At 42.0% G+C, this 22,411-nt stretch overlaps 1 protein-coding gene across 1 annotated transcript; it reads left to right on the top strand.

The window, feature by feature from the left end:
* Window positions 1-4,586: 4,586 nt before the first annotated feature.
* On the top strand, window positions 4,587-21,948 carry LOC130477137 (sterile alpha motif domain-containing protein 9-like). Its single transcript, XM_056849145.1, has 4 exons — window positions 4,587-4,620; window positions 13,120-13,222; window positions 17,009-17,181; window positions 17,237-21,948. The coding sequence occupies exons 1-4, from the start codon at window positions 4,587-4,589 to the stop codon at window positions 21,946-21,948; spliced, it is 5,022 nt and encodes a 1,673-aa protein (XP_056705123.1).
* Window positions 21,949-22,411: the final 463 nt, after the last annotated feature.

Here is a 22,411-nt window from a genome sequence, read left to right as displayed (position 1 = left end):
ATAAATCGGCTGCGACTTGACGGCACTTTACACACACACACAAATCACTCTAGGGTAGTTAACCTCCAGGCGGGGCCTAGAGATCTCCCAGAAGTCCAACTGATTTCCAGATTACAGAGATGAGTTCCCTGGATCAACCAGTGCTTGGAGGGTGGGCTGTATGGCATCACACCCCCGCTGAGATCCCTCCCCTCACTCAACTTCACCCTTCCCAGGCTCTGCCCTCAAATCACCAGGAATTTCCCAACCCTGAGGTGGCAACCCTATAACTAGGGTTGCCAGGTCCCTCTTCACCACCAGCGAGAGGTTTTGGGTCCGGAGCCTGAGGAGGGCGGGGTTTGGGGAGGAGAAGGGCTTCATTGCCATAGATCCCAATTGCCAAAGCCGCCATTTTCTCTAGGTGAACTGATCACTATTGGTTGGAGATCAGTTGTAATAGCAGGGATCTCCAGCTTGTACCTGGAGGTTGGCAACCCTGCCTATAATATTCCAAGACTCTGGGGACCATCTCCTGCAAGGGGACATACTCTGCAGATTCTGCTGCTAAGAAATTCAAAGTTGGGTGCTCGTCTGGGAGTAAAACCTGAGCTGAAGACTAAGTTTTCAGTTTGGCGGGGGGAGATGACTAAGGGGGTTTATAAAAATTATGCATGGGGTGGAGAAAGTGAAGAGAGAGGGATAATTTTTTTTCCCTCTCCCAAAATACTTAGACTGGGGAGGGGGGCAGTCAATGAAGTTGATCAGCAATAGATTCAGGAGCAACAAGCAGAAATTATTCTTTACTTCTTTGTGGTCTCCCCCTATTCTGTAAAGAGTATCTTAAAAAGGTAAAGGTCCCCTGTGCAAGCACCGGGTCATTCCTGACCCATGGGGTGTTGTCACATCCCGACATTTTCTAGGCAGACTTTGTTTACGGGGTGGTTTGCCAGTGCCTTCCCCAGTCATCTTCCCTTTATCCCCAGCAAGCTGGGTCCTCATTTTACCAACCTCGGAAGGATGGAAGGCTGAGTCAGCCTTGAGCCAGCTACCTGAAACCCACTTCCGTCGGGATCGAACTCAGGTCGTGAGCAGAGCTTTTGACTGCATTACTGCAGCTTACCACTCTGCGCCATGGGGCTCCTGAAAGAGTATCTTAACTAGATCTAAAATAACCATAACTACATATAGTTATACAATGATGTGACAGAAACCCTAACACCTTAGGGTTACCTTACTAGGACAAGAATGCCATCTAGAGTGTCTTGGATCCCTGGAGGTTTCCATTAGACTGACCCATTCATTTCCATTCCACATTGGATCTTCCTGGCAGACTTAATCCCTTTTAGACAAAGGACAATTCAGTTTGGACCAGACCACCAATTTGTCCTGGAAGTTCAGAGCTATTACCAGATGCCTGATGGAGGTGGGACTATATTTTATTAGACTCATAACAGTAGCCTCTGACATCAGAGATGGGGATTGCAGAATTCAGCTTGTCACTTTTAGAAAGGAGGGTGGTTTTAGGTCCAATTCCATTTACCATAAATACTCAGGATTTTAACTTGTCTTCAGTTGTTAGTCTTCAGTGGAAACGGAGTCCACAAGCAGTTGAGTAGGAATTAAGGACTCCTTTGACTTCTTGTTGTTAAAAGGGAACTCTACACATGCTCTGAGGAACTTGCTAGTTAGAGCAGCCGTGTTGCTTTTCATCTGAATATTTCTCTGCTGTTGTTACTGTGTCTTACCCTGTATTTTTGCCCCTTCCCCCACCCCCTTTTGAATCCAATCACCCCTTTCTTTTCTTTTCTTTTCTTTTCTTTTCTTTTCTCTTCTCTCTCTCTCTCTTTTATATTCTTTTTCTTACAAATTTTTTTTTTTTGCTTTGCTTAGCACAATTTATTTCTCTGGGATATTTCTCTTAATTTAGTGTCTGGTTATGTTTCTCATCCACCCCCTCCCTCAGAGCAGGGGATCTGTAGAGAGAAGAGGCCACCAAATGGGAGTGCAAGTTTTTGAGTGCATTAAACATTAGAACTGTGCAGAGCTGGAAGGGTAGGGTCATTTTTGACTAAACAGTGGGTGGAGGCAGACCACATTCCAGAGACACAAAGGCTGAGAAACGAAGCTAAAGTTAGAGTTTTCTGTACAGAGGAGAGAGGATTGTGGTCTGCTAAATACTCAGGCTTGACAGGAAGCTGTCTGACACATTTGTGTTTGTCTCTTGTGAATCTCACTTGAATGAATAGCTGGATTAATGGCTTTGTCGGTCCAGTGTGATGTCTCCAACGAAAGCCAGTTCTGTGTGTTTGACTACGCAGTAACCCAATTTACTACTGGTTCTTGTAGGTTATCCGGGCTGTGTAACCGTGGTCTTGGAATTTTCTTTCCTGACGTTTCGCCAGCAGCTGTGGCAGGCATCTTCAGAGGAGTAACACTGAAGGACAGTGTCTCTCTGTCCTTCAGTGACAAGACCACGGTCACACAGCCCGGATAACCTACAAGAACCAATGAACTCTGACCGTGAAAGCCTTCGACAATTTACCACCTTTGCTTGCTTTCTACAAGGCTGGTCCCAGGATGACACAAACTGATGGCCCCAATTTAGAGTCACAAATTCTGCTTCAATTTAGGATGAGCCTAATTTTGGAAAACAAAATTCTCTGTCCAAAATTTGCACACGCACCTAGGTTTGCCAGCTCCAGTTTGGGAAATACCTGGAAATTTTTTTTTGGGGGGGGGGCGGGGCGGTGGAGCCTGATGAGGGTGGGATTTGGGGAGGGGAGGGACCTCAGCAGGGTATAATGCCATAGAATCCACCTGCCAAAACAGCCATTTTCTCCAGGTGAACTGATCTCTGTTGCCTGGAGATCTGTTGTAATAGTGGGAGATCTCCAGCCACCACCTGGAGGTTGGCAACTGCACACACACTCTCATGCAAGGGTGGTCCTAGTGATTCTGGGGCCCTGGGAAATCCTCCTGTTTAGGTTTATACACGGATGTAGTTGAGGGAAGCTACAATGGATGAGTAAGTAACTTGAAAGTCCAGGATACCTGAGTGTCATTTGAAGAAAAGGCCATAGATTCAACCGCAGGAATTGCGTCCAGGAAGCCCTAGCTGTATCTGTGGAGGGTTCAAGTTCACATGCTGTGGTTGTTTGTAAAACTGTGTCCCTCAGTTAGAGTACATCACATGGAGCCTTTGTCTAACATGTGAATTGACCCTTAAAATTCGGATTCATGACATTATTCCTATCAGGCAAACCCGTCTCCCTTGCAACACTGGTAATCCTACATTGTTCTGTCATTCACTAACAAATTAAAAAACCTAGCAGAGGACAAATGATTGATCATACATGAGATCATTATGATCATGAACTGTCCATTTTCCAGGTTTTCCCTTGCTCTGATGTAATCAGTCTCTCACCTGGTCTGATATTATCTTTTTGAAAAAGAACAACCACAGCACGTTTGTATACTGTGTGGACAGCTTGTTGTGCATTTTTTAAGATCCTCCCCATGTTCACTCAGTTTTCCTTGCCTGTCCCCCCCCACAACTGCCACTCTCCTGCAGCTACCAGGGGGTTATTTGGGCTAGATAACTGCACCACGATTACATTATAACAATCTATTGCCACAATGTGCTAGCTCCTCTGAATTCCCAGATTCAATTTTTTGAAATAAGGTTTCTGTTGCGGAGTTACACGGGGGGACACCTTTCTCCTTATATCTCCACAAATAAAGGGGATGGATTTTTTTTTAAAAAAAAGCTGGGAATTCAGAATAGCCAGCAGATCATGGCTATAGAGCATTATAACATTATTGCACTATAGCTATCTAGCAATTGCCTATCAAGGAGGAGGAGGAGGAAGAGTAGTTGGTTTTTATATGCCGACTTTCTCCACCAGTTAAGAGACTCAAACCGGCTTACAATCGCCTTCCCTTCCCCTCCCCACAACAGACACTCTGTGAGGTAGGTGAGGCTGAGAGAATGAGACTTGCCCAAGGTCACCCAGCTGGCTTCATGTGTAGCACCTAATCCAAGGAAGGCAGACTAGCATTTACAACCCTTCCTCTTATTTTCTCAGGTTCATGATATCAGTTCGAATTTATTTATCGTGTCCGATTCTGATGCTGTACCATGGCACATATCGGCAGCGCAAAAAGCCTTCATTAGACAACCCCCTCCTTTTATTTCAGATGAAACAAAATGCTACCTCATTGAGAACCAATCAGCTTTTCTTCCTCCCCTGCCCCCCCCCCCCATTCTCTATATAGATGGCATTCATTTCCTCTTTCTCTTTCTTTTGCTTAGAGGCAGAGAAAACAAGACAGTGCCAGTGATACAGTCCAAAACATATTTTAGCAAATTTTGCTTGGGGAAGATAATCTTATGTTTAGTTTTGTTTCTTGTTCATGAACTCCGAGTGTGGTAGGTGAAAACCTGAATAAGTAAAGAAACGCTGGATCTTGCTCAGTGCAGGAAAGCGCCCCCAATATCCTGTTGACATGGTGAATTGCTGATAGCCAGCCATTCTTCTCTACTAAGCAGCGCCTCTCCAGGAGCTGAAAAGAGTTTGTCTCAAGTATTCACTATTTTGGAAGCACAAATGGAAGCCGGCTGGATTCGTCACACTGTCCAAGGTAAGTCCGTTCTGTGCAGCCAGGGTCAGTCTTACTATAAAAGCATCATCAAGTAATTGCTTTGGGTAGTAGATTCAAGAGATGATATTTTCCTACTTTCAGCTTCCATCTCTGTGTGTGATCTTAAATTAACTCCAGTCAAGAGCATGGGTTGATGCTCCAGAAATGCTGAATGGTTGCTCACAGCAGTGTTTTCTGTGCTGGTCCTATCACTTTATTTTATTTTTTTCATTACTCGCAGACAGTGAAGAGAGATATGAATCATTACAATGGCATTTCAGTTTACAAGTCCCTTGGAGGATACATTTGGCTGGGGAGGGGGTGTAATTTTGCTGAAAACAAACTAGGAATTAAGCAGTTTTGAGCATAGTGAAGCTTGCTGCTGAGTAAACATTTATAGGATGCTGCTGCTCATGAGATGCCATCTCAATGGTTTGTGTCCTCCAATTCTGCTCAGCCAAATTTGAGAGTTTCCTCCAGTCCAAGGGGCCTTATTTCAACTCAGGAGGCTCTTTTGAGCCTCTCCCATCTGAGGAAGTCTCCTTGGAATGGAGGAAGGTTTCAGACTTGACTAAAAAGATAGAAGGAGAGCCAGCAAGGTGTAGTAGTTAAGAATGGCAGACTCTAATCTGGAGAACCGGGTTTATTTCCCCATTCCTCCACATGAAGCCTGCTGGGTGACCTTGTGCTAGTCACAGTTCTCTCAGAACTCTCAGTCCCACCTACCTCACAAGGTGTCTGTTGTGGGGTGGGGAAGGGAAGGTGATTGTAAGTCACTTTGAGACTTCTTAAAGGTACAGAAAAGGCGGGGTATAGAAACCACCTCTTCTTCTTCATAAGACACAACCCAGTTGCTATCTATAACCTTTCTGAGAGGGTGCGGAGAGACTGGGAAGGGCAGCCATGAAGGAGCTAGAAAAGATTCTTAAGTGTAAGGATGTGTCACTGACAACCAAGATCAAGTTAATTCATGCCATCGTATTCCCAATTACTATGTATGGGTGTGAAAGCTGGAGATGAAGAAAGCTGATAGGAAGAAAGTAGATTCTTTTGAAATGTGGTGTTGGAGAAGAGTGTTACGGATACCGTGGACTGCCAAAAAAACAAATAAGTGGGTTCTAGATCAAATCAAGCTTGAACTGACCCTAGAAGCTAAAATGACTAAACTGAGGCTATCGTACTTTGGTCACATTATGAGAAGACAAAACTCACTGGAAAAGACAATCATGCTAGGAAAAGTTGAAGGCAGCAGGAAAAGAGGAAGACCCAACAAGAGAAGGATTGACTCAATAAAGGAAGCCACAGCCCTCAATTTGCAAGGCTATTAAAGATAGGACGTTTTGGAGAACGTTGGTTCATAGGGTCGCCATGAGTCGGGAGCGACTTTATGGTACTTAACACACAAAAGAGAGGGTACAGTAAGGTTGCCAACTCGGATGGGAAATTCCTGGAGATTCGGGGGTGGAGCTTGGAGAAGGCAAAATTAGAGGAGGGGAGGGAGCCCAGCAGGGATGGGATGCCATCGTCCACTGCTGAAGCTGCTGTTTTCCCCAGGAGAACTGATCCCTGTAGTCTGGAGATCAGTTGTAATTCTGATGTTAAGGACCCTAGTGTGCTGACCACCAGAAATTAGTGTCCGGTATGCAAGAATGATCTCGGCTGTATCCACTAACATCCCCACAGGAAACATTCAACTTAGAAATCTGAGTCCAAGACAGGCACATTTAAAGGACTTGTTTCCAAAAATGTGAGCATGCGTTTACCAGTGTAGAAAAGTGCAAGCTGAAATATCTCCCTCTATTACCCATAATCATGGCTCTCTTCCTGTCCAGATCCCCCCACCAGAAAAGGGTGGATTTTTTGTCTCCCTCAACCTTACCTAAAATTCCACAGCAACTATGGTAACATTCTTGGGACTCAGAATAGCAAAACTCTCCAGTCACCATACCAATTCTGATCAAAAAATTAAAATAAAATTGCTAAAAAGATTATATGTTCTTCGCAAGGCAAGAACTATCTCATCCTAAAGTCAACAGGTTATATTAAAAGGCCATTCAGTTCACATCTGGCTTAAGGGGAAAAACAGCTGCAGCCCATGATCTGCTAACTGGGTGTATGAACTGTCGTCCACTATGACTGGTTATCCTTATGGCTGTTTCTTAAAGAGGTTAGGCCAAGAGCCATCTTTTCATCACCTTGTTTTATTCTGATCTCATCTTAATACTGAATAAAACACTAAGAATTTCGGGATGTTGAACTTTACTGCCTCTTTCTGTCACAGTTCAACAAGGGTTCCTGTGTTTCAAAAGGCTGTAGGGGAAATGCAGGTTTCTTTTTCTTCTGCTATTAATTTCCTCCTATAGATTTTTTTCAACTGAGTTATCTGCTCCCCACCTAAAATAACAAACGCCTTACTCATTCTCTGGCATCTTTCAAACACTGCTATGCTGTGCTTTGTTTGACTTTCATCAGAAGTAGAGGTGTCATTACCTCTCTCAATGTGCTAAGATCAAATGCCAGTGGACTAACCATGTCAGACTGCTACACCAAATGTAAAAATTGTTATGACCGAGTGTGATTTGTAGAACTCCCAAGCAGCACATGAAAGAATCTATGCCCTTATAATATGAATTCTGACTCATCTGTGGATGACCCCCTTCCCTTGGCGGTTCTGCTATCTCAGTGTAATGAAAGATAACTTTTTTCTTCCATGATCTGGTATTGTGGAAATTGTGTCTTCGGATTCTCACATACCTGAATCCCATTACTGTCCACTTACAGAAAAAAGATTAAGAACATACACTGACTGTTTTCTGAATCTTCTATACTGATTGATAACTAGGGTTGCCAGGTGCCCGGTGGTGGTGGGCAAACCCCCACCAATTTACCACCCTTCCCGTCGACCAGCTGAGGGTCGGCAGGCAAACGTGCATGCACACCTACCCACTGCGGCATGTCACTTCTGGTTTACACCTGGAAGCACCGCATCACAAGGGGCCTTATACCACTCAAACTATGAGTAAAAGGCCCCTTGCGATGCATCACTTCTGGGTGTAAACCGGAAGTTACACTCACACCAGCACAGCCTCGTGCACACACCATCCCCTCAGCTCAGTCCCCAAAAGCCTCCCTCAAGAGGAGAGGGGGGACCTGGCGACCCTATTGATAACAAGAAACTAGAGTTCTTTTCAGGGCTTATTGTGAACTAGAGGATATTTTATTCAGTTGTTATTACATTTCTATCCTGCTTTTCCTCCAGGGTGCTCAGGATGGTGTGTTGCATTCATTCCTTCTCCATTTTATCCTCACAACAACCCTGTGGTATAGGTTAGCATTGGACAGAGTGACTACCCTAAGATTAGGATTGCACTGAAACAGACAATAGGAAAATCTTTCCTTCTTCGATAAAATGTAAATTGCAAGATCATGCAGCCTCATTTTGCCTTAGGCTGTGCAGGAAAGGGAGTGGAGTTTTAACCCTTTGGCCTTCAATCAGTTTTACTAATCAAAACTGAAATATCTGTTTTAATGACCTTTTTAAAGGGGGTGCATGTTTTTAAAAGACACTTTTTCCTCTTTAAAACTTTAACATTAATAGCTAAACCAAGAGGGAAATGAAGGGCTAAACACTCTGCAAGGGGCCAGTTTACAGGCTAGGTTGAGTTGGTAGAAAGCCTTCTTTGCAGCTGCATTAATTTGCTTCTCCAGTAATAAAGCTGGATCCATTATGACTCCACAGTTTTTAACTGAGTCTGCAAGGGTCAGTTGAACTCCATCAAAAGTGGAGAGAACAATGTCCTTCAAGACTTCCTCCTTTGCAATCGGCATCACACTTCTGTCTTTTCAGGGTTTCGTTTCAATTTGTTTACTTTTAGGCAGCTAATCACTGTGGCTGGGCGGTAATTCAGGGCCTCTACCGCATCCCAAGAAGACTTGGATAAGCATATATACAGTTAGGGTTGCCAGGTCCCTCTTTGCTACCGGCAGGAGGTTTTGTGGGCCGAGCCTGAGAAGGGCAGGGTTTGGGGAGGGACTTCAATGCCATTGAGTCCAATTGCCAAAGCGGCCATTTTCTCCAGGTGAACTGATCTCTATCAGCTGGAGATCAGTTGTAATAGCAGGAGATCTCCAGCTGGTACCTGGAGGTTGGCAACCCTATATACAGCTGAGTAACATCGCCATATTGATGACAACCAACCCCAAAGCTATAAATGATTTGTCCTAAGGTCTTTACATGGAGATTGAAAAGCATGGGAGATAGAATTGCTCTCTGGGGACCCCACAGGATCCCATGCCAGTGACAACTGGTTTCCAATAGCAACTCTTTGAGCCCAATCCATGATGAATGATTTGAATCAGTTCAACACAAATCCCCTGATACCTACTTCTGCCTCCAAGCACCTCAACAATAACATGATCTACTGTATCAAAGACTGTCCATTAACCTTCCTTCCTTTATCCCTTAGAAGCTCCTTGATCCATTGATCTTGAGCAGCATAGTTTTGAATCTAATGTTGGGGGATATAAGGACTGAGATAAATTTTTCCACTGCCAATGTAGCCTTGGGATCCCTGTCACTTAATAAAAAAGGCATACTATCCATTAGCAATAGAGAGGCTTGGCCTTTGTCTGCACTCAGACGGAGGTTGTCGACTAAAGCTAGCACAGTTGTCTCAGTCCCATAGCCTGGCCTAAAGCCAGACTGAAAAGGGTCTAGGGCAGTGGTTCCCAAAGTGGGCAGTACCACCCCCTGGGGGCAGTGGGATTACCTAGGGGGGCACAAAGAGGCAAGGGCACAGCAGGGGGCGCTAGAGGTGGGCCCCTTCAACTATGTTGTTCACTAATTTGCAATAGATTAAGCTATTTATTTATTTATTTTGTGATTTATAACCCACCCTCCCCGGTTAAACCCAGCTCAGAGCAGGTAACATCATATAAAAGCATTACTACATCAATATAAAAATCTAAATTTAAAATAATAATGGCACCATGCTGGCAAATTTGGTGGAAACTATTGGCATTTTTTCCCAGACTTTGAAGTGCTGGTAGCACTGGATCAAGTTCATCAGTTTTGTTGAATAAATTTCAACTAAAAAGTTTTAATTTTATTTTGAATAGATGTGCAATTTCAAAATTTTCTCATCTTCTTTAGTATGTAATGCAAACCCCTATTTTTAATAATGCTTTTTATAGGGTAGGGGGCACTGGGGTTGAGTTTGTGGAACCAAGGGGCGGTGGCCCAAAAAGCTTGGGAACATTTAAGTTATAAAAAAGGTTCCAGGGGGGGACCCAGGAAATTACAGGCTAGTTAGCTTAACGTCTGTTCCAGGTAAATTGATGGAAAGCATTATTGACGATAGAATTGTCAAGCATATAGAAGGGCAAGGCCTGCTGAGCAAAACCCAACATGGCTTCTGTAAAGGTACGTCCTGTCTCACTAACCTATTAGAGTTTTTTTTAAATATCAATAAGCATGTGGACAGGAATGAGCCTGTGGACATTGTATATTTGGATTTCCAAAAGGCTTTTGACAAAGTCCCCCATCAAAGGTTGTTAAGCAAACTTCACAGTCATGGGATAAGAAGACAAGTCCTCTTATGGATTGAGAGCTGGCTGAAAAATAGGATGCAGAGAGTAGGAATCAATGGTCAGTTCTCACAATGGCTGGATGTGAGCAGTGGGGTGCCTCAGGGATCTGTGTTGGGACCGGTGCTTTTCAACCTGTTCATCAATGACCTGGAGTTGGGGTTAAACAGCGAAGTAGCCAAGTCTGCAGATGACACCAACTTTTTTAGGGAGGTTAAAACAAAATTGATTGTGAAGAGCTCCAAAAGGATCTCTATAAACTGGAAGAATAGGCATTAAAATGGCAAATGAGATTCAATGTGAGCAAGTGTAAAGTGATACATATTGGGGCAAAGGATCCCAACTTCACATATACAGTGATGGGATCTGTGCTGGCAGCGACAGACCAAGAAAGGGAACTTGGGGTGGTAGTGGATCACTCGATGAAGATGTCAACCCAGTGTGCAGCTGCTGTAAAACAGGCAAATTCCATGCTGGCCATAATTAGACGAGGAATAGAGAATAAAAATGCTGATATCATATTACCCTTGTACAAATCTATGGTGAGACCACACTTGGAATACTGTGTACAGTTCTGGTCACCAAACCTAAAAAACGATATTACAGAGCTTGAGAAGGTGCAGAAAAGAGCAACCAAAATGATTAGGGGACTAGAGCAACTGCTCTATGAGGAGCGGTTAAAATGCTTAGGGCTGTTTAGCTTGGAAAGAAGGTGGCTAAGGGGAGACATGATAGAGGTCTATAAAATTATGCATGGTTTGGAGAGAGTGGACAGGGAGAAGCTTTTCTCCCTCTCTCATAATACTAGAACGCGGGGTTCTTGGAAGGCTTTAAGAGGGGAGTGGACATGTTCATGGAGGAGAGGGGTATTCATGGCTACTAGTTATAATGGATACTAGTCATGATACATACCTATTCTCTCCAGGATCAGAGGAGCATGCCTATTATATTAGGAGCTGTGGAACACAGGCGGGATGGTGCTGCTGCAGTTGTCTTGTTTGGGGGCTTCCTAGAGGCACCTGGTTGGCCACTGTGTGAACAGACTGCTGGACTTGATGGGCCTTGGTCTGATCCAGCATGGCTTTTCTTATGTTCTTATTTTCTTAAGTTAAACAGGAAGGCTTGGAGCTGGTTCGCTACTGGTCTCTCAATCACTTTGCCCAGAAAGGATAGATTAGAGACCAGGCAATAATTGGCCGCATCATTTTTCTGTAGGGATGGTTTTTTCCAGTAATGAACAGATAACTGCCTCTTTGAGTGGCCGAGAAGTGCCCTGAGTTAGTGAATGATTTTTAATAGATGCTAAGGGTTTGTTGATGTAGCCCTTACAGGATTTTATCAGCCAGGATGGGCAAGGATCTAGAGTACAAGTAGTGGTCTTCACAGATCCCAGGATCTTGTTCACATCCATCATGGAAACTGGGTCAAAATGATCCATAAATAGCCTAGGTGGTGTATTAGACGTTTCTTCTGGTGTACTTACACTATAACTGACATCCAGATCAGAGTGTATTCTCGATATTTTATCAGCAAAAAACCTGGCAAAGATATCACAGCTCATTTTTCTTCATCATGGCTCCAAATAGTAAATGTAATACGCTTTGTATTTCTTATTTACTCGCCTCATTATTGAATGTGAGTTCTTGCTGTATATGCTGACAGATGTATTGTAAAGACCCATAATAGGGTAGTCTCCAATTCATGAATGATTATAATGGTTTTATTGGGTTAATGAAGTATATCTTATATGAAACAGTGTTATTCTGGAAATACCGTTCCCATTTTCATAAGGTGTTTTGGATCATGCATATATTGGCTCCCTGAAAAGTAGATGACCACGTGGGACCATCAAGGAAAATCTTCGTTGTTCTTACAGAGACCGTAATTTGGCTTTTTGTTGCCTAATCATCACATGGGCACTATTTACCTGTTGATTATCTTTGGTTATAATATTTATGTACATGTAGGGTATTACACTTCAATGAGTATATGTTAATAAGAAATACATTGCCTATTGTTTATGAATAAGTTGGTTTGTGATCATTTATGCTTTATTTTAAGCCAATTGGTCAGCCATGAAAGTCTCTCCCTTTCCAACTGTCTTCAGTTGAGCATCAGAATTTCTCTGGGAGTGTCCTGCCTGGCTGCTGAGTGGTGGATTTGGTTCTTTTCAAACCTTGCTGACTGCAGTGGAGAACAAGCAGGGTGTCACCACGTCATCAAGCCGCACAAAGTGCATGTGTGGAGCTTGGCCACAGTTGTTGCATTAGAAAATACTTGATTAGAAAATACTGGACATGTATATGTCCAGTATTTTCACAGTTTAATTCCTGGACAGACTGGGCATATACTGGACTGTCCTGTTCAAAACCAGACACCTGGCAACCTTGGCTCATATTTCGTTATATTAATCCTTATGCCATCTAGGGTAATTTTGGCTTGCATTAGGGTTGTCAGGTCCCTCTTCGCCACCGGCAGGAGGTTTTTGGGGTGGAGCCTTAGGAGGGTGGATTTGGGGAGGGGAGGGCCTTCAATGCCATTGAGTCCAATGGCCAAAGCGGCCATTTTCTCCAGGTGAACTGGAGATCAGTTGTAATAGCAGAAGATCTCTAGCTAGTACCTGGAGGTTGGTAACCCTAGCTTGCATATTTTTCTAAAGTAAAAGCGCAAGACAAAGCCCATTGCTTGAACAGTACTTTATTCCACCATTATTTAAAATGCTGGGAAGTCCCCATTTATTTGCTTAGATCTCTATGGAAATGTGATAGAAGATACCATCTGTGTAAAACCCTAATTAAAAAAGTCCACTAGCCTGCACTTTTTACTTTGATTTACCTTGTTGGCAATGCCAGTACAAATCTACTCAAATCAAAGGTATGCCAAGCACCTGAAATCATTTTCTCCTTTTTTTAGATTCAGAAAGTGGACCGAAAGTGAAACAGGATGTTGAGAATGGTCATGAAGCTGATTTTGGTTTCCACTGTTCCTGGTTCATGAGTGTTGATGGAATCAAAAGGTGAGCACGTGGTGTGGCGCTCCGGCAGAGTGAGGACACCGACAGAGAAGAGCTTTTCTGCCTTCCCAGCCCTGTGGCAACCCATTCATGCATTTACTGGATTCATGTTTAGCCAGCATCCAGAAAATGCACGGGTGACCTCTTGTCAGGTCGGTTAACGCCAATACCTGCCATAATGCTTGTATTGATTTGTTTGTTTTGATAACCTGATCAACAATTATTGACTCGGTGGCGAGGTTTTTTTTTGGGTTTTTTGCTTGTAATTAGAGAACGTGATTGCTACTCTGCACCATATAATGGTTCACTCAGGATTAAATAACCAAGTAACCAATCTAGTGGGATTTGTATGTTCTTATAAAAATGATTTTATGGTAAACTTTACCATATGATACCTGCATACTTTATATCATGATTTTACTGTAAACTCCACTGTACATTTTCCCTTTTAATGCCAATAAAGGCTTTCGTATTCGTCGATAACCCTGACCAAGATGTTGTTTTGCAGAGTTTTTTAGTCTGGCTCCCGGGCGGGAGTTGGGGAGTTCGTCAGTGTGTGTGTGTGGAGGAGGTTTCCTTAATTCCTCACAGCGTTGCAGAAAGGGATCGACCTTGAGAGGCGCAGATAGCAACGGAGGCCTCTGGGAAAGGGAAACCACCTGGAGTTGGGTGGGAAATGAGGGGGAGGGGGGGCTGTGCCGTCTACAACTTGAGGTTGTGAGAATGTATATGGCATTAGATTTTTAATTCCGAGACTTCTCATTGTCCAGGCAATTATTCAATAACCAAAAGCACTCAGTAGTAGTAGTATATCAGCAATAAACAATGGTTTATTGTAACTCCATGGAACATTCAGAAAGCCTCATAGCTCTGGTACAAGCGCTAGAATGCCATATACATTCTTACAACCTCAAGTTGTAGACAGCACAGCCCCCCCTCATTTCCCACCCAACTCCAGGTGGTTTCCCTTTCCCAGAGGCCTCCGTTGCTATCTGCGCCTCTCAAGATCGATCCCTTTCTGCAGCGCGGTGAGGAATTAAGGAAACCTCCTCCATGCACACACTGACAAACTCCCCAACTCCCGCCCGGGAGCCAGACTAAAAACTATGCAAAGCAACGTCTTGATCAGGTTATCAAAACAAACCAATACAAACATTATGGCAGGTATTGGCGTTAACCAACCTGACACCTCTGATAGTCAGAAAGTGCAAGCATAATCAAAGCAAAGCCCCGAAGTAGTCGGCAGGGTGACCGTGAGGAAACAGCCATGCATAAATGGCCAAAGAAAGCAGCCACACATGGGACAGAATATTGGATATGGGAGTTCTGTCGCCCCATCATACATTTGAATTATCCTTGGGGTGATTTCCATTGAAAGCTGAGAAAATCGGCCTATGGTTACAGAATGCAAGTTTAATTAACTATGGTATCTTTATATAAAATGAATCCAATTTTATATTGCAACCTTGTTTGTACAATTTGGGTGTAAATGCTGGTATTCTTGCAAAAATTTTATTTTGCAATATAGTACATGCAGCAGAAAATTTTAAACTATACCTTAATATGAAAGCAAACTCAAATGTTTAACTTCCTTTCTAGCTCTTCTTACTAACAGAAGAAAGCAACTTCAAAGACACAATGGGTATGTATTGCTTCAGATAGTCCAATTCCTATTTCTTATTTACTTCTTATTTACTTATCTATTTATTTAAAATATTTCTAGGCTTGCCTTTCTCCCAAATAGGCCCCAAGTAACAAATATAAAATAATTTTAAGATGTGATAATATAAAAACATGACAATTTAAAAACAGTAAACTTAATACTCATTTTAAAGATGTTAATTCCTCCTCTCCTGGGAAAAAAACACCTGAACAACTAAGTAAGACTACGTGACCTCAAAGGCTCCTCCTAAAAACTTTCTGGAAACGTAGCAATACCTACTGCTTTGTGCAATCCCTTCCCTTGCTTTGTCTGGACCAGTTAAAGGGGGTTACCGCACTTGTATTCCCACCGATGTATTAAGAGTTTGAAACTGTTATAAAAAATACTGTTCGCACTTTGTTTGGCCCCTTTAGCTGTGAAGACGTCTTCCAACCATTTATAAGCCGTGGTATCCAAAAACCCTTTTAAAGCGATGTTTTTTATAACATTTTCAAACTCTTAATACGTTGCTGGGAACACAAAGTGTGGTAACCCCCATAATCTAAATGGTGTATGGAATTGGTTAAAAGATTGGAACTATTGAGTCTCTCTCTCCAATTATTAAAGAATAAGCCAGGTCGATAGTGAGGCAAAGATTATATGACACTGAAAGACAAATGGATCTTAGGTGCTCCCCAACTTACCTTGCTCCCTCCAAGGTAAGATAGCAGCTGGCTCCTGCTCAGTATATTCATACTGTTGAACTAAACAAGCAAAGGCGAGCTTTAACCCTCGCTAGAGGTTCGGTACTTCCCTCAGCAGCTTTGGAGGGGAAATTTAGAAAACTCCCAAGAGTTCAGTGGGAGCGTCCTTATGGGGCCAGAGAAATTGACGACTCTAGCCATGTTATTCTTAGGTGTAATTGTTATAGACAGAAGTTGATTCATCCACTGGTGAACCTAAAGGAGTTTGTTTCAGAAGAAGAGGAGATGAAGTTTCCGCTGTGGGAAGGGGACACCTTTTGTCTTTCCCAAGTCGCTAAATTTTGCTCAGTGGCTATTAAGGTCCGTTTGAGAGAGATCACAAATGGTAATGTCCATATTGGTCACAATTAACTCTTAGGTAAATTTTAGCACAATGTTATTTATCGAAACTATTTTATCGTTTTAATATATTTCTGTTAAGCTATGGAGATACTTTTAAATTTGATGCTTACCCTTTTAAAATCCTTTTTAGGATTGTAATTGTTTACCATGTTCTGGCAAAAGCTGTCAATAAATAAACATCACACATACCCAACTGCAATTATCATGCAGTGGGAATAACACACACCCTACAGCTATCAGATAATAAATGGACTGCCACATTCTTAACCGGCTGTACGTTGAGTCGTCTTCAAGGGCAGCCCAACATAAAGAGTGTTACAGGAAGCAAGCACTGAAGTACCTGTCATAACTTTTCCTTTTAAAATTCACAGAGGCAGCAACTTTTGTATTCTGGTACCTGTATTAGAAGAAGTGGTCCTTTATTTATCAGGGAAGCAAAGGTGAAACAGGATTAATAGTCTATAATTGCGCCTAATGACAGTCTGTCTGCAGTTTTAAACAGATGTCTACCAAGTGGAGCTGACCAGTCTTCTTGACATCGTACGTTCAGGGGGAGGGGAACTTAGTCACAGAGGAGACATCACCGTGTAATTTAAAAAAAAAAAACACCATTATTTCAACAGCATTGGTTATGCATTTGCATAACCTGCTCCATCTATTCTAAAAGGAAAACAATCCCCATTTTGAATATTGCATTCATTTTTTTAAAAGGTAAAAGCAAAGCTGAGCTTGCACAATGGAGTTCCATAGCCTGGCTGCCTGAGGAATAAGTTCACACTGAGACTTGTTACTTAGAAAAGAAACAGAAGTTCTTTATTGCAAGAGAACTCTATAATAGATAGGAAAGGCAAAGTAAAGGCCTCCAACTATGTATCTAAGCCAGGACTGAAAGCATGTGCAGCCTTCATGGTTGATAAAGGGAGAGAGAGAGAGAGAAAGTCTGAGGTCGTTTATGCAGGGGTACTTTCAATCAACTTCCCCCCGCCCCCCGGTCTGACTCAGTTGTTCCTTGGAGTTATGCATGAGTTTTCCCTCCATTAGAGACAACAGCTGCAACGTGAACAAAGTTCGGAAAGCACCCTCTCTACCCTTTACTGACTCTCTGCTGCCCTCCCCTGAGAATCTAATATCAGTGCTAGCATTAAGCAACATTGCACAACCCATTCCATCCAACAAAAGGACATTTAAACACATGTACAACTTGAATGGGTTTGGTGAGGACTGTGTAGTGTTCCTGTCATACTGAATAGTGTCAATTTTTATTCTCAGATTACATGCAGTTACCCGTGACTGAATGGAATGAGAGCCATGTTAAATGCTGGCTAGAGTCCATTGGAATTAAGAAAGAATATGCAGAAAAGCTCTACGAAGAGGAAGTAACTGGCCCGGTGCTCAAAGAATTAGACGAGCCTTTCCTTAAGAGCATTGGCATGAAAGGAGGCCAGATTCACATATTGATGTCCAAAAGAAAACAACTTTGGGACTGGAATACTAGACCAGTTTCCACCCAAGCAGTTCATGACAATGTTGATATGTTGAACAACGAGAAAACTAAGACAGAAAAAACAAAGACCAAACACAAAGAGCCTGCCTTATTAACTGAAGAGAGAAAAGGGGGTGTAGAGGAACCCAAATGCTCCCAGTTTGATATGAAACCAGTTTCTTTACAACATAAAGCTGCAAAACGACAGCAGTCAGGCAAGAAAAGCATTTCTATTTTTAGCAAAACAGAAAGTACGATGAATACAGTCATTTCAGATAACCCAGTAGCACCATTACATCAGACTAACTGTAGACCATTCAACAGCAACAGTATTAATTTTAAGTATATTCAAAACACAGTCCTCCCTCCAGAAACAGGAGTTCTCAATTTAATCACCCCTTGCCATGAATACAAATCTTTTACCACGGCTGCATCACTGGACAGAACAAGACTGCAAGCAAAGTTTGCCTGTGAGGTGATGAAATTTGCTTCTGCTTGCATGAACATCCGAACAAATGGTACTATTCACTTTGGAGTCAAAGACACAGTTGAGAACAAAGGTTGGCAACATGGACAGATAGTTGGTATTCATATAAGAGACAGAGAAATGTTTGTGGATGCTTTAGATTACATTGAAAGGTGTTTTGAATCACATGTTCAGGAAGCTGCCAGGCTATGCATCCATCCTCCCGTGTTTATTGAAGTGATCAGTAAGGACAACCAGGAACAATATTTGGTAGTGGAAGTTGACATTGAACCTTTATCTAGTACTGTTAAAGGGAAGATCTTCCAAGTACGTCTACCAAAATTTAATGAAGACAGTAATAAGGTGAACATCGACAAACAGTCAATTATCTTTCAAAGAGTTGGTGCAAATTCGGAACCAGTAAAGAATGAAGATTTAGTGGCATTCATTCAAAATGTACAAAACAGAGATGCTAGAAGAGAAAAGGCTGAATCACCATATAATGAACATCTAATAGATGACCCTCAGAACTTAGGAAGAAAATTATCTGTCCTACTGACAAATGGTAAAAAATATATGAAGGACTCTCTGTGGTACATCTTAGTTACAAACAAGTGTAAAGAGGAAGACCTGAAATCTATCAACTTCTTGATGCGCATGAATATTTTCTGTGTATTTGACTTTGATGAGGATTCCTACACATCGGGCTTATATAGCAAGTACAAAGAATGCCATGCAACCAGTTCGCATTTCTTGCAAAACTATTCCAATGAAAGCAAGATGAGTACAACTGAATTTCAAAAACATTTGTGCCTGTTTGTTAAGAAAAGCTGGATATTTTGCAATGGACGCAGTGATTTCCTTGGCAATGAAAATCCTTGTGATGAAAACACTTGGATTAGAACCAAAAAGAGATATTTGAAAAAAGCAGTATCTTTTATCTGTGAAGAACTCCTCCCAATGGGGTCTTTTCTGGTGCTTTTCCTTCTACTGTCCCCTGTGGAAAAACCAATTGTGGAGACTTTCCACGAATTTTATAGTGAAATGAATGGCATGGATTTCATAATGTGCCTGGCTGAGTCTAGAGAGAACTATGAGAAATGGGCTAATCTGGCTCAAGCATCCTGCAGCATGGAGATCCTGGAACAGAGAAGTATTGTAGGCATGAAGCTAAGCCATGTAGATGCTACTGTCCAGAGCATGCTGCCCTCTACAACATACTGCAGACATTTACCAGTTTCCACTAAAGGATTGTGTTCCCTTCCCACTCTGGAAGAAGAGAAAATGTATTCTCTTGAAATACTGTGTGCAGATCAATGTGATGATATCAATTTGGATCATCTGACTAAAGAAGAAATAAAGGCAATAGATGAAACTTTTTATCGAGGTAAGAAAGTTAGTTGGAAAAATTTCTGGCTGGCTGATAAAAGGTTGTGTGGGGAACTTATTGAACGGGAAGCCTGTGAAGAGGTTTTGAAACTGCTGAGTGATTTTCTATCTGGGAACTGGTTCAAGTACTCTGTGGCTAAGCTGAAAGTGTTCCATCACCCTGGAAGTGGAGGAAGCACCATTGCAAGGCAGGTGCTGTGGAGACAAAGGAAGGATTTGCGATGTGCTGTGATTAAAGGAACATACTCAGTCACCACTGTCTGCCAGCATGCAGTTGATTTCAGACATTATGATGAACAAGACCTCAGAAATTCTCTTCCTGTCCTTCTTCTGATGGAGGATTATGATGAAGAATATCTTGATGAATTAAATTATTCTTTAGCTGACGCCATGGGACCTAATAAACGCCACCCTTCCAGGCCTTCTTTCATCCTCCTGTGTTGCAAACGATCCAATGCCCCTGATAAACTTTGTAAAGCTTCTCCACAGGATACGGTTGCTGTAACTCACAGACTGACAGAACATGAGAAAAACCTGTTCAGAACAAAGCTGGAAAATTTTGAAAACCAGACAGAATTTAAGTTGGAGTATATCCTTACTTTTGTTCTCATGAGTAATGAATTTGATACAACATATGTGAGAGAATTCGTAGAGCACTTGCTCAAAGATATAGACTTATCTTCCCAAGAAACTAGTTTGATCAGGTATGTTGCCTTGCTCAATTTCTATGTACACAATTCATACATCTCTTTGTCACACTGTGAGGCTTTTTTGGGACTTGGGGCATACCAAGAAAGGAGTATAAGGGAATATGATTTTATAAGTCACTTGAGTGAACAAGCACGGCTAATTTTCATTGAGCTGAGAGAAACCACCACCTACATTTCATCCATTCAAATAATACACCACCTTGTTGCAAAGGAAATACTGAATCAGCTCTCGGGCGATCGGCCTCAGAGTGAAATTGCCACAGATCTTCTGCAGGAAAAGGCATTGCTTGGTCATAGGTTTGGGCGTGAAGAGTTTATAAAGTTCATCAGAGATCTGTTCATAAGACGTGATAAGAAGAGTAGAGGAGATAATGCCGATAGTCTTTTCTCTCCATTCATTGAGCATGTGTGCAATACTGAAAACCCTGAAAAAGCTATAGAAGTTTTAAAAAATGCTTATGAATGCCTGGGGAAAGATGCATTCTTTGCCCAGCAGCTTGCCAGATTACATTACGTTTATGACAAATATGAAGATGCAAAATACTGGGCAGAAACAGCCAAATCTCATTTGCCAAATGATTCTTTTATTTTGGACACAGAAGGGCAGGTGTATAGGAAATGGTTTAATTTTAGGGTGGACAATAGAAAAGATGAAGAGTCACATGAAGACATCATTCAGATGATAGTAATTGCCCTGAAAGCTATGAAGTGCTTCAGGAGTGCACAACAAGCTGCAAAATCTGAACAAGACAGCATGAATAACTCTGGTTATTTTGGAGAAGTAGAAGTGGGTTGTCGTTTACTGAAATTACTATCTTCGCTTGAGGTATTTCCTAAAAATGCAAGAGGGGAGTATCCCAAACTTGTCCAGTATTTACTTACAGACTATATTCCAGATGATATTCAGAAGCCATGGGGGAAACTTCACAGTCAGTTAAAAGGTTTACATAAAAACATTTACAATGCTCTGGACTGGATTTCAGAAGATCTGAGTTATTTCCAGACAGATAAAAACCAGAGAGAGGATGAAGATGGAAGAGAAGAACAAGTTCACAATCCTCGAGCATGGCTTAAAAGACAATGTCAGGTGTACGCGACATTCTTTAGATCAGATGAGCTTATTAACGAAAATGATGCAGGATCTAAAATCCAGCTCATCAGGAATATGAATATGTATCAACGTGGAGGTGGGAATGTGACCACAATTCTGTCACAACTGACTGATTCCAATTCTAGGAAATCAGTTCAAAATCTTGAAAAAATAATAAGTTACTATTCAGAAGACCCACAAAAAGACAACTTAGAGGACACCGAACTTATAAACTACATTGTATGCCACGTAACACTAGCATGTCTGTCACCTGGTTCTTCGAAGATCCTTGACTTGCAAATACTCCGAGGACTCAGCAAGAGATTCTTTAAAAGGAAAAGGCCATTTCCTGCAAGTGCTCATTTTTTGCTCACTTTACTGTACTGGCCTGACGGTGCACTAGATAAAGACTCTAATCCCGATAAAGATGATATCTTAAAATCAGCCCTTCGTACTCTGAAGAATTTACATGACATCAAAATAAAAAACGTCGCACCAAGAAAGAAGAGGATCTACACACACTTTTTCTTGGGAACAGGCTACGGGCTGAGGAAGATCGTGCCCAAAACAACTATTGATAAATTAATGAGGGGCTCCCTAGATGAGAGGCGAAAAATGTGGCATAATGGTGATGTGTGGAAATTTGACAAAGTTCATGAAGTCCTAAAAAGAGTTGATGGATGGACAGAAGACGGCAGAGTCTTTGCTGTGGGCCATGCTGGACAGATTCCAATTCTCCCTTTGCACTTTGATTCAGTGCCACCTGGAAATGAAAATGTAACCTTTTATTTAGGTTTCTCTTTTCTGGGGCTTGTTGCCTATCACATTCAGATAAAAAAATAGAAATTACTTTCAGAAATCAGAATGCCCCCACAAATGAATTAAATTGCTGCCCAACATACACAACGACTTTATTTCCCTAATTTATCTTAGCCACATCCTTTACGTTACAGAAAAATACCTTTGACTTAAAAGTATTTAAATAGGTATCTGGAAAGATTAATATGAAATTCTTATGTAGGGTTAGGCATGCCCACAAGCACTGATGTCTCTGTTCAGGTGCATTTAAACACTGCATAACATTGGGCCATTTTTCTTGTGTCTCCATTTTCCATAGTACATGGAGGCAAATCTGGATTTGCCACTGAATGCATATTCAGAGGGCTGCACCCAAACCTCCCTCCCTGATAGTGTTGCCAACTTCCAGGTGGTAAAGCAAAAAAGCAGCACAAGCTCAGGAATATCAATCAAACACCTATAAAGGAAACTTAACTATCACTCTAAAAAACCCAGAAACAACTCAAAT

This window comes from Euleptes europaea, chromosome 1, assembly GCF_029931775.1.
Source record: "Euleptes europaea isolate rEulEur1 chromosome 1, rEulEur1.hap1, whole genome shotgun sequence".
In the NCBI taxonomy this organism is placed as follows: Eukaryota; Metazoa; Chordata; class Lepidosauria; order Squamata; family Sphaerodactylidae; genus Euleptes; species Euleptes europaea.
This window is presented reverse-complemented; position numbering and strand designations above follow the sequence as displayed.

Bases quoted from the DNA above. Each gene is read 5' to 3' on its own strand.
- LOC130477137 (XM_056849145.1), top strand. From the start codon at position 4,587: ATGGAAGCCGGCTGGATTCGTCACACTGTCCAAG. The intron at 4,621-13,119 runs GTAAGTCCGTTC...TCCTTTTTTTAG, and splicing joins GATTCGTCACACTGTCCAAG to ATTCAGAAAGTGGACCGAAA. The intron at 13,223-17,008 runs GTGAGCACGTGG...TCCCTCCATTAG, and splicing joins AGTGTTGATGGAATCAAAAG to AGACAACAGCTGCAACGTGA.